The sequence below is a fragment of the Crinia signifera genome, chromosome 5 (assembly GCF_055691185.1).
Source record: "Crinia signifera chromosome 5, ASM5569118v1, whole genome shotgun sequence".
NCBI classification, from domain to species: Eukaryota; Metazoa; Chordata; class Amphibia; order Anura; family Myobatrachidae; genus Crinia; species Crinia signifera.
In genome coordinates this window covers 227,677,579-227,690,143 of record NC_139221.1, presented here as the reverse complement: position 1 = coordinate 227,690,143, position 12,565 = coordinate 227,677,579, and the positions used below count along the sequence as shown (strand labels likewise).

General features: G+C 42.8%; 1 protein-coding gene across 1 annotated transcript; it reads left to right on the top strand.

The window, feature by feature from the left end:
- The first annotated feature begins 863 nt into the window (after positions 1–863).
- LOC146079653 (uncharacterized) lies at positions 864–4,265 on the top strand. The gene is made up of 3 exons (XM_083186340.1): positions 864–2,627; positions 3,132–3,200; positions 3,498–4,265. The coding sequence occupies exons 1-3, from the start codon at positions 2,162–2,164 to the stop codon at positions 4,184–4,186; spliced, it is 1,224 nt and encodes a 407-aa protein (XP_083042466.1). The 5' UTR covers positions 864–2,161; the 3' UTR covers positions 4,187–4,265.
- The last annotated feature ends 8,300 nt before the right edge of the window (positions 4,266–12,565 follow it).

Sequence of the window (12,565 nt, the reverse complement as noted above, 5' to 3'; positions counted from 1 at the left end):
AACTTTTATGGGGGGTGAGTGTCAATTTATGGGGGGCTCTCAAAATTCCCGGCGAGGGGGGCCCTTTAAATGTAGTTACGTCACTGATAGACGGTTATTCAGACCTGATCGCTGGACTGCGAATTCACAAGCCAGACGATTATCAAAAAACTGCGCATGTGTTTGGCTAGTAGTACGCACGCGCAACGCCATCCAGTGATGAAATCCAGTTTCTTCTTTTAATCGCAGGCCTACGCGAGTTAACTAACAGGAAGCTGTTGTTTTTGGGTGGTAACTGGACGTTTTCTGGGAGTGTCAGGGAAAACACAGACGTGTCCAGTTGTTTGAAGGGAAGTCGTGTGATGTCAGCTCATTCTGGTATAGGGATGCCAATCCCGGGGCATTTTTTAAATCCCGGGAATTGGGATTGAAAAATGCTCAATCCCGGGATTGGCATTCCTAAAAGAAAAGCGCCCCTGTCCCCCTTACTTTAGTGGAGCCCGGCAGCGGAATGGAGGCAGGGAGCAGCTGTAACGCCGGATGCAGGTAAGAACTTTGGTGCTGTGAGCAGTTTTCGGCATCAGAGGTGCAGCTATGATAGGTCAACCTGCGCAGGCTGCAGTGCTGCACCTCCGGTGCTGTAGCCCGCTCGCTGCCCAACCTCTCCAGTGTCGCAGAGGCCATAACCCACTAGCCTCCCAGTGAGGCCGGGACCCGCTCACCGCCAAACAGTGAGTGACAGAGGCGGAACCCACTTGCCTCCCGGCCCCACGCCGGGTCTTGAACAGCCGGGCAGCTTCTGAGCGTGTGCTCAGACGCTGCCTGGCAATTTACTGTGCAATCCCAAAATCTCGAGATTGGATAGTCCAATCCCGAGATTGAAATCCCGAACATTTTTTGGCCAGATCCCGCCGATCCCAGGATTGGCCACCATACTCTGGTAAGTGAGTTGCGAATGGCCTTATAGCTGTACAACGAGCTGCAATATTTTTGCATGCCATTCACAGCCTTGCACAGAGCAGGATTTCACTCTGGCGTGGCGGCGGCAATCTGATCACTGGTGTCTGCAAATTAGCATTAGCATTAGAGATCCAATCAGGTCTGAATAACCCCATGGATTCTTTCATATCTATTGGGTCCAAGTAACGGAACACTTTGCATTCCGGAAGTTGGTAAATCTGATAGCCCCTATTGAAAGACGGCAGATGTACCGTAGCTGCTGTGATCATTAGCATATTTATAATGTGCAGTTCCCATGGGACCCAGAGTCCATGTGGCTCACTCTGTACATACTACACCCATTCCAAAGTCCCAAACTGATGGCAGCGGCACTGCAGAAATCACTGGGAATTGTGGGAAATGGTGCCGCAGCCATTTTCCCAACGTTTTGCACATGCACAGTAGAGCCCAATACAGGAAGAAGAGGAAAGGGCGCGGTTATGAGCTAAGGGGAAAATCTTGAACAGCATATCCCCGATTCGGAGGCGGAGAAGAGGAATGCCACCTCCATAGTAGGGACGTATTATTTCTCTACTCTGTTTGCGCCAGTGGAGGGATCACATCACTTGTGTATTTATCACCAGTGTTATTACTAAAAATTTGTGAGGTGTGGGGACACCTCGAAGGTGATCCCATTACTGGCTGCATAATTACATTTGCATTTACTAGCTGGAGGTTTTCAATTATCCAAGCACACATGCACAGTAGAGTCTGAGCCCCTAATGCATCACTGCAGACTAGGGAGGAGGGGGCCCAGACATTAATATTATTATTGTTATTATCCTTTATTTATATGGCACCAAAAGGGATCTGCAGCACCACATTATAGAGTACATAAACAAATAAGTAAAACTGTGATCAGTGTGGCAGAAAACCGCAGTATTTGGTGCAATCAAAGATGGTTTAATTAAGATAAGAAAAAGGACATTAGGGAAGAGGGCCCTGCTCGGGAGAACTTACATTGTAAAGGGGAGGGGCAGGCTCTCAGGAGGGACACAGGTGTGATAGACAGTGAGCATGGAACAGAGGGTTAGGATGAGAGTTGACTGGTTTTCGTGAAGAAGTGAGTCCGCTGGCAACCCCATCCTATACCCAGGACCTATTCCATACCCCTCAGCAGCTGCAGAAGGGCCACATGTCAGAGGTGGAATAAGATGGAGGTGAGGAGGAGGAAGACACTGGCATGGAGGAGGAGAGGTACATGGCTGGAGTAGAAAAGGAGGAGGAGGAGGAGGTAGAAGCTGGCCGCACAAAAAGTGGCCGAAAGGTCAGATTCTCATATGAGGAAAATGCTGCGCTTGTCCGGGCTATCATACCCATGTTTGACCGGTTACTGGGGAAAAGTCACCACAAGACCACTGCACAGCGGAAAAGGGCTATGTGGAAGGACATCACCCAGGCAGTGAATGCTGTAAGTCAGCACAAGCGCCTGGTCAGAAATGTCAAGAAGAGGTTCAACGACATCAAGAGACAGCTCAAAAGTAAAATGGCCATGGAGTTGGAGGAGGCCACCAAGACTGGTGGAGGAAGCCCCACCACTGTCTGCTATACGTCCTATGAGGTCAAGCTCAAAAGAATCATACCCCCTGAGGTCCTGCCTGGCATGCACGTCGCAGATACCGATAGGCCGGCGACGCCATCCAGAGCTGGTAAGTGTGACCACATGCAATCTTAAACATACATGGCAATGTTTTCAAACTGTAATGTTCACTTGTATTGTTATGCTAAGTAAAGTGCTGCTGTGGAACTACATAGCCCAGCAAGGTCAGACACAAAAAATTGCCTGTTCCTATATTCAAAGTGGTCATCATGCTGGGCCTTATAGTTCCACAACTGCTGATATCGATCAACACTTTAACATTCTTTCTAGCAGCTTAACATGTATGTGGCCCAAAAAACATTGGTGTACTGGTGGTTTAGCTGCCATGCCTACATAAAACACAGATTATCCACCAGTTGTAATGTGTCAAATAGTTTAATAATAATCTAACAAAAAATTCAGGTGAAAAACATATGTCAAATAATGTGGGGACTAAATAATGTAGTCCTTAACCAAAGGAAGTATTGTCCAGTAATGTCATTTCAATGCATTTTTGGCATAAATGCTTATCCATTGCAAGGTAGATAATGGCTGCCCATCTTTCCTTTCACAGATTGTCCGTCCCGAAGTGCTCACGCATCAAAGAAAAGAAGGCCCGTTGGAGCAGAATCTGTGGAAGCAGGTAAATGAACAAAGAAACAGGCCATTACACATACAGTACACACACCAATTTCACATCAACAATATCTCACACTACATTCATCTCCTGCTGCTACATTGCAACGGAAATGAATGTAATCTGACCTAGCCATCTCACTTATTATTAATGACAATGTTACATGCAGTATCGGGGTACATGTGTAAGTACATAATACCCCTAGGTATGTGCGTTCAGCATCCCAAGCCCTTTCAAAAACAGTACTGAAGAGAGACTGGCCTATATATGCATCAGTACTTACCTCTTAATCTGTATCCACAGGTACTGTACAACTAGGAACACAACCAACAGAATCCTCTATGATGATGTTGGACGAAATGGACATCATTCTCGAACCCGTGGAGACCTTTGCGGCTGAGGAGGAAATACAGACGTCATCACAGAGTGATCTTCCCCCAAGTGGGGTGACTCCCAACCCACCCCCACCCACAAACACACCCCATACAGCAGCTTCTGCTGCACAAGTAGCTAACTCCTTGGTAAATTTCAAGGAGAAACAAATAGAATTTATGGCCTCCCAAAGCCTGCAAATAGGGAACATCCAGGGGTACATGCATCACACTTTTCTTCAATTAAGAAAAATTTCAAGGAGTGAACGGGTTGGTGTAGGTACTCATGTGCGCATGGCTAATAGCATTGACACCCGTTTCGCTGATCTTACTTATGCTGTAAGGGAACAGAATAGCCATATTGGCAGCCTTGCACAAAGTATAGCTGCACTCAGCCAATCGTGCACAGCGCAGACCAATGCCTTAATAGGTATGCAGGCACAACTTCAGCAGATGGAAGGCAATGTCATAGGTGCAGCAGCATCTACACTGAGTAGTGTATCTAGCACCCCAGTAAGTGGCTCCCCCACTTCCCCACCCCGTCGGAGTATTAGGACCCGGGTTGGCCTGGCTGCAGCTTCAAGAAGTGGTTTAGGGTGGCCTGATGGTGGGAGAAAATAATTCATATTTTTTATACATTTTTAATTTGCATCTAATATGCAATACATCTTGTTACATCCCCCGACAGTTCGAATGTTTGAGTGACAAAAATGCAGATTGTTTATGACATACTATACTGCAGTAAAAATGTCTAAACGCACACCATTTTGTCTGTGTCTTATTTTTAAAGCAATTGTTGTGTGAAATATGACATAGTGTAATGGTATATGACAATGGGATTGCTGAAAAGTAGTGTTGGGTAACTTCTGGCCCGTCAAAGGTTGTGGAACTACATATTCCAGCAAGCTCTGGCACTCATTGTATGGACTGTAATGGTTATAGTGTGTCAGGGCATGCTGGCACGTGTAGTTCCACAACACCAGGTGAGCCATGTTTTAGAGCAAACCTAATTCATACATGTTACAAATGTACTTACAAGGTTGATTACAGCAAGGGATAGTTCAGCAGCACCAGCTGCACCAGTTGGGCTCTGTGTATTAGGCTAAATGTGGGTGGAAACAGAAGGTATTGCTAAATAATTTTTTTATGAGTACACTTACAGCAAAGGTACATGTTGGAATACAGGGCACATGTGCTTACCAAAAAAGTAACGCCTAATGATTTGTGTACGCACCAGATTCCCCCTCGGCGTACCCCTCATTACCCGAGGTGTGGTAGGTTGGGCTTCCTGCACGACTGCAGCAAGCCTGGACAATCATCACTACTTTTGCTGGGTGGTAAAGCAGCGTACCCGATGACCTGTCCAAACACCGGAATCTACTTTTCAATACGCCAAATGTACGCTCCACCACATTGCGGGTTGCAATATGGGATTCATTATACCGGTGCTGTGCAGGGCCCTCTGGGGAGCGCAAAGGTGTCATGAGCCAGGAAACACACCCATATCCTGAGTCACCTAAAACACAGATAGGAAGTTATTGCCTTATATGGTAAGGTATGTGCATTGTGCAAACAGGAGACACTGGGACAAGAGCAATATGCTTGTGAAAGTGGAAACACACACATTTGAGCAGGTACAAATAAGGACAGAGAGGGTAATATGTAAAAACGTACTTACCACGTAGCCAGCCCTCTGGCATTTGTTGTTGGTTGAATCGGTTGCAGAGGGCTGAGTGCCTCAGAATATAGGCGTCATGGCAGTTCCCAGGGAAGCCTGCTACAACACTTAGGATTTTGAGATGAGCATCACATACCACCTGAATGTTCAAAGAGTGCCGCCCACGCCGATTGACATAGACGTATCCCCGCACGTGCGGTGCCCTAATCCCAATGTGTGTGCAGTCTATAGCTCCCAGCACGTGAGGGAATGCTGAGAGTCTATAGAAAGCCACCTTGTGGTCCTGCCACTCCAACTCAGAACGTGGGAATCTGATGTATGTCCGCCACAACTTCTTTAAAGCAAGTAACACTTGAGTAAAATGCTTAGAGAAAGTGGGCTGTGATACCCCCAAGGACCATGAGGTCACAGACTGAGTGGAGCCTGTGGCCAAATAGTAGAGGGTACACATTCATTTCTGCAGCCCAGACACTGCATAGTTGCCTCCCCGAAAGGGTCCAAATCATCTCTCACCTGCTCATATAAGTCCAACAGGTTATTGCGGTTCAGCCTAAAGATCCCCACAACCTGTTGATCCGAGAGGGAGTCCAGGTACAGCCGAGCACGATACATACGTGGGGTACACAGTAGTCGGGGGGCTACCTGGATCTGGTATGCAGCTTCCTCCCTCCTGCGCAGCTCCTCCAAATGGGCCACATCACAAATCAGCAACTCCAAACCACTCTGCAAAATCTCCATGCCTCAAAGGGGACATAATATGCGATATCCGTCCCTTAGCGCATCCTATTAAATATGCGATTTCAAGGAAAAATGCGATGTCGCTATTTTCTTTAACCATTTGTGCACTTGCCCAAAGTGAGTTCTGGGCCAAATCGCCCAACAGAACCTGGTCTGAAAAAAGTGTGATTATTAGACACCTTAAAAGTGCGATTTGCGAAAACGCACCCAATTAAATAAGCGATTTGTATACTTTTCTGTACGAAAACATCTGGATGCGATAAAAATGCGATTTTCACACACTTTTGTTCCGCATGAGTTATCGCACATAATATGCGATATCCGTCCCTTAGCGCATCCTATTAAATATGCGATTTCAAGGAAAAATGCGATGTCGCCATTTTCTTTACTAATATTCGCCAAAAAACACAAATCTCATCCCATAGAATGTCACCCCAAGTGTGCTTAAACTTTGAGATATATGTGTGTGTCTTAATTTTTGCTCAAGATAATCTTATTTCAAAGTAGGTCAATGAGGCATATGTGATGGTTTTTAGGCAGGCTCCAGGCTGAGTAGCAAACTAGCTGGTACAGATAAAAATATGATTTCACTGTTTTAACATACTCCTTCTGTTACAAGGCTGTTCATATGTTAAATAATTAATTGTAATATGCTGCTGTTTCAATATATATTTTTTATTTTAAACTTTTAAATAACACCTCCTGCATAAATTGTGTTTCATCGCCAGCTGTTTACCATCACTATTCCGTACTTATTTAATTGTCTTTATAGTGTCTTTATAGTGTTGGTTATAGATCCTTGTCTAACTATTATGCCTATATGCCAAGTCAAAGGATCTCAAGATTCTGAAGGACCTGTATTTTATTTGAGGACCTAATTCCCCTAAGGGCTATGGCCTTCCTTATTATAGTATTACCAGATCAATCAGCCATAGCTGTGAGCTGTTTGCGGCTTTTATGGATTTTAATTTTGAGTCACATGTTTAATACTATTTTCTAAAATGTTTTTACTTAACATAAATGCTATTTACTGTTATTTGAAAAACATTTAACATTCATCTTTTTGGCTCATACAAAGGTTCTGTGAAGAATACAGCAGTACTTTATAGTTATTGTAGAGGGCATACTGTACCTAATTTATAACCAATGCTGTATTGAGAATGCGTAATCCCATTCAGGACTGCTCAGAACTGAGCAGGGCCCAGGTACTGGAAGGGAGGTGTGGCAAAGTCTAGGAGGGGTGGCTATGTCCACTCCAGAAAAATATAAACAAATATGGTTGTTGCAGACAAGGGCATTTGTCCCCTACAGCAGCTGACATGGACCCCTCCAGCAAGCCCAGACTCATTACCTGACACCACCACCACCCTACTCCTCTCTATGTCCTTGACTCCATTGATACACATCTCTACCCATTATTTATTTGTGTTATCACTCTTCTACTGGGTATCATGCATGTAATAAAATGAAGCAAGCTATAAATAATATTGTACACAGATCCTTCATGTTCAGTGTTTCATAGATTCTGATTATGGCACTCCAGAGGAAAGCAAAAAAATGGTTGCCTTCAGAGGTGCTGCTCATGCTCATCCACACTCCCTCTGGAGACTGGCCACAGCCAAAGGCATGGGCCCTACCACTGCATTCCCCCAGTGCAGCTGGTGGGCCATTCTTGTCTGTTGTTATCCGTTCATGGATAAAATAAGTCAATACTTAGTTTTATCCTAGACGGAGATGGCTAAAAAAGGGGTGTGGGCGCTGACGTCATGTGACTGCAGCCGCCCACCCCACGCAGGAAACGAAATACATACTATGGGAATACCCACTATTTTATGGGAATGATCATAAACCGTTGGGCGTTCCCCTGCTACTGCCCTCCCCCAAAATGTGCAGTGCTAAAATGCATATCTTCACAAAAAAAAACACAAACAATTATACATCAAACTCTAAATGAGCCACAAAATGTTCGATGGGGAAAAAACCCTATAAATTAGCTACAAAATAGTGAAAAACTTACATGGTAATGGTTAACAAAGAGAGAAAAGACCAGATGCACTAAGCTTCAAAAAGTGATTAAATGAAGAGTGATAAACAGCCAGCCAATCAGCTTCTATATGCCATGTTACAGGCTGGGTTTGAAAAATGTCAGGCAGAAGCTGATTGTTTATCACTCTTCAGTTTTCACTTTTTGTGCCTGGACAGCATAAACTTACCGGTCTGTGCACTAAAGCATGTCAGTTCTAATCACTGGCAACTGGGAAGTTGGAGGTTACTTTTTTACAGGAGGAATGCTTGGGCTATATGCTGTCTGTGTATTTATTTAAATTCAGGGGGTGGAGTTTGTTTACGGGTTAAGCTGCAAGTCTGGAAGATTCTACCTCTTTCCAATCAGTGTTGTTCACCACCCTCCCTTCCAAAGTGGGTTGGGTTATTTACTACTTAAGTGTTGTGCTGGCTTTGGGTGGCCGGTTCAGAATGGTTAGTCAGGTTTAATTGTAGATTTCGTTTGAGTGACAGTTGACCATGTGTGGTTAGGCGTGCAATGCAGTATGACGATATGGGCATCGACGTACCAGGTGGGCCCATTTTGCCACATTAGGGTTAACTGCTGAAGCTTTTAAATTTTGGGGGGCAGATGGCCCGGTTTTTATCCCCGTAAGGGTTGAGTGATTAGCTCAGCCCTTGCGAGTTGTAGCATGTTTTTGGGACACTGGCAAGAGGCTGATCCCGGCCATGTTGTGGGCTGATTGCTTTTTTGGTGCATTATTTTGGTTTGCACAGGGAACAAGGATAGTGGCAGGAGGCCGATCCTTGCCCTATGTAGGGCAGTTGGCCCTATTTTGCTCCTTAACCGTTCTTCTTCCTACCACCTTAGTTTACTGAGGGATCTTTACTAAGTACATTTTTTAAATAGGCCGACCCCCTTCATGCAATACTTTAGTTGTCTGTTTTTTTATTTTTAGATAAGTGAGTATGAATGACGTGCGGTTGCATCTGACTGTGTGACGTTTAATATCAATTTGATATTCAAAAGTTTTTGTACGACAAATGCTTATGTTAATATATTTGAAGCAGAATATCTCCTTACATGCAGTATATAACCAGAAATCTGACCTGCCTCGTATACTTGCCTTTGTGGAATTTATAGACTGGGGCAACAGTGGTCAGATCATTCTGCCGAGCAGGTTAATGTGATTAGTTTAGGAACAGATTTGAAAGATTACTTACTGGGAGAGATTTAATAGGACGAGAGATTCAGAAAGTGAGAGATTTGGTAAGAAATCTCCAGTTTTTTTAAAGCGGCAATCATTTACACTGCAAAACCAGTTTAATTTTGAAGTGTAAATGATTGCTGCTTTAAAAATAACTGAAGATTTCTTACCAAATCTCTCACTTTCTGAATCTCTCATCCTATTAAATTTCACCCATTGTATCTGTATAATGCTATGTACAATTTAAAAAGTGTATTGCCTTTCTCAGCAGCACTTTGTGCTGATGTTTCCAAATCTCTGCAAGGTATGTCAGTAATAGGCTCTGGGTATTTGGATATTAGCACAATATGAACCTTCTGGGATTGTATAAAAAAAAAAAGAGAACAGGGTTTGATGCCAGTCGCACAGGAGGAATCAGTCAGATATTGGTTAGATGGACCCTTTCTATTTGGATTTCTCTGAGGATTTTTCACATTAAAACCAACAAGGGTGTGCTACCATGAGACATTGGGTACAGACAAGAAAAATGGAGGAAAAGAATGTATTTTGTTGGTGCACCAAAGAATTGAGATACAATAAGATTTAACTTTTATGAGAAATTGTTAAAAGGTTGCGAAATAAAAAACACACAAACATACATATAAACACGGACTAGTGAATAAAAAAGGATAGAATCCTTATTCAGTTGAGCTCCCAATATACTTTATAATTAGTATTGGCAAATAAGTATACTTTATAGCCTCCTAAATTTTTCCTGTTGTTAAATATCCATCCCCTCTCATGGTAGACTGACTTAGTGGGATTATATCTAGCGGGCATTTCGCAACTTACCAGCAAATTATATTTTGTGGGACTCCCAGCATCACTAACGGGGTTTGCCCCTGGACATTGCTAAAGACATACTGGGGGATCTCTAAAGTATACTTATTTGCGAATACTAATTATAAAGTATATCGGGAGCTCAACTGAATAAGGATTCTCATCCTTTTTTATTCACTAGTCCGTGTTTATATGTATGTTTGTGTGTTTTTTATTTCGCAACCTTTTAACAATTTCTAATAAAAGTTAAATCTTATTGTATCTCAATTCTTTGGTGCACCAACAAAAGACATTATTTTCCTCCATTTTTCTTATAAAAAAAAAAAAAGAAAAACCATATAGTACAAAAGACAGCAAAATTGTTTGTTCTTTGAATGATAAATATATTTACTCCTACAGATAATGTAGATATGATTATGTACATACAATCACTGATTGAAAGTCAGTTTATTTTTGTGTTAAAATTGTGATTTAAAAAATGATTGTTGAATGCTGCCAATTGTTTCTTAAGATATTAATGGTCAATGGGGCTGATGTATTAGGGGCCCACTTTGTCAAAGTATCATATGTTGTGTACATTTTTCAGCATCAGGTGATAAATAGGGGCCCTTACCAACTTTTGCTATGGGCCCACATGTATCTAGTTACGCCACTGCCTCTCTCCCTTCCCCTTAGCTCTCTCTACCTGATACCTAACCTTAACTCCCCCCACCCCCCACCCCCCCCCCGCAATCTTAAATGTTTGTGTCTTTTGTTATAAGAATATCTTGCCCACCATACATATCCCAGGATCCATCATTTCCACAGTAGCGTAGACACTTTGCTATAGCATTTAACAGATCATAAGAAAAGTGCCAAAAAATGTGCCTGCTGCCTAACGGCATTCTGGGTACTCCCTGTTTGTCCCACTTTCTCTATTCTCTATTCCCAGAATGACTCCTCTTATGAGCTATGCTCTCGTGACCTTGTAACCTAGGACAAAGTGACTGCTTGAATCCATAAAACATTAATTGCATGAAATATATTTGAAACCTTGCCTTTGTTACATAGTATGTGTCCTTGTGTAATGGTTACCTATTTTCTGTCTTTTATGCGGCAATATAGAGCATACAAAGATCATATACTGTAAGGATACTACTACTACCATTTCAGATTAATATCAAATACGATATACTGTATAACCAATTTAAAATACATATATTACATAATTGGAGTACAGTATTTATACTTTGCTAGATAAAGATGTAGAAAGTGTTAAATGGATACCTTACATGTCATGGTGCCATTTATGTAATGATCTATGGAATTTTGAGGAAACATCTCCCATTAGCTCAAGTCTCTTTTCAGTCGTTAAGTCTGTTTTTCTTTTTTTTTACATGCAGTACCCCCTTTTTTGCATCACATGTCACAATTAATCAATCTATCTGAATAATAAATAGAAATGGGCAACATATCCCTCATCAACACCCAAACATTGCACCAGATAAAGAACAGTCGCTGTGAGCGACGCTGGCATTTTTAGTGGATATTTTGCACATCTCTCACAGCAACATTGGCACTCAAAGGGTTAAGGTAGCATTTATCAAGTACATTTTATAGAATTATTGATAGAAGCTGACTGGTTGCTATAGGCAACCTCTCCACTGCTTGATTCTGTGCATAAAAATCTTAATTCTTGGTGCGGGATGTAATGTCGCCCAAGTTTGGCGGCTGTGCGGGATGCCGGCCGAACTTGGACATTTTTATAAAGGAGAAAACACTTAAAAAAGGCAAAATCCATGATGTAAGTGATTGCCCCTGAAAAAAAAAATCCAAGTTCGGCCGGCATCCTGTGTGGCCACCAAACTCGGGCAACATTACATCACACCTTTGGTATTACAGGATTCCCGAGATCAGTCTTAGTCAGTCAGTCACTAATGATTGTCTCTCTGACCTAAGTCGATTTGTTAATGACACAGCAAATAACATATATTGGGTGCAACAAGTTGCCGTGAATAGTCTGCCTGCCAGTACTACTGTGAAAGTCCCCATGGGATACAGAAATAAAAGTGTTCAATTAGTTATTGTGCATAAATAAGTTGCATTATGTGGGCCCAGGCACCCAGATTGCCCATCTACCCCTGCTGCCATCCAGCCACTATCACCGACCACTGACCAAGCTGACAGGAGACCCAGTTTTACCTTCACCTACAGCCAATTGACCGGAGTGAGGTTAACATCTATTGGAAGGCAAGCCAGCCTATCTAAACACCCACCCGGGGTCACCCTGCGGATACTCCACCTTTACTTCTGATATTCCAACCGGGAGGACTGTTACCCCCAACACTAAATTGGAAGAAAGTACCATTGAGACACCACTTTGGCCAGGCATAGAGGTCATTCCTCTCCTTTTCATCTCCTAGTCACACATTGAACTGTGGACTCTCAAAAGGTGAACACATCAAGTGGTTGCAGCTTTCAATTTCCCCTTCCCTTCCCCCACCATTGTGTGCCTTTTATTATATTTTATCTATTTGTATGTGTATTGTACTATTAAATTGCTTTTTATAATTT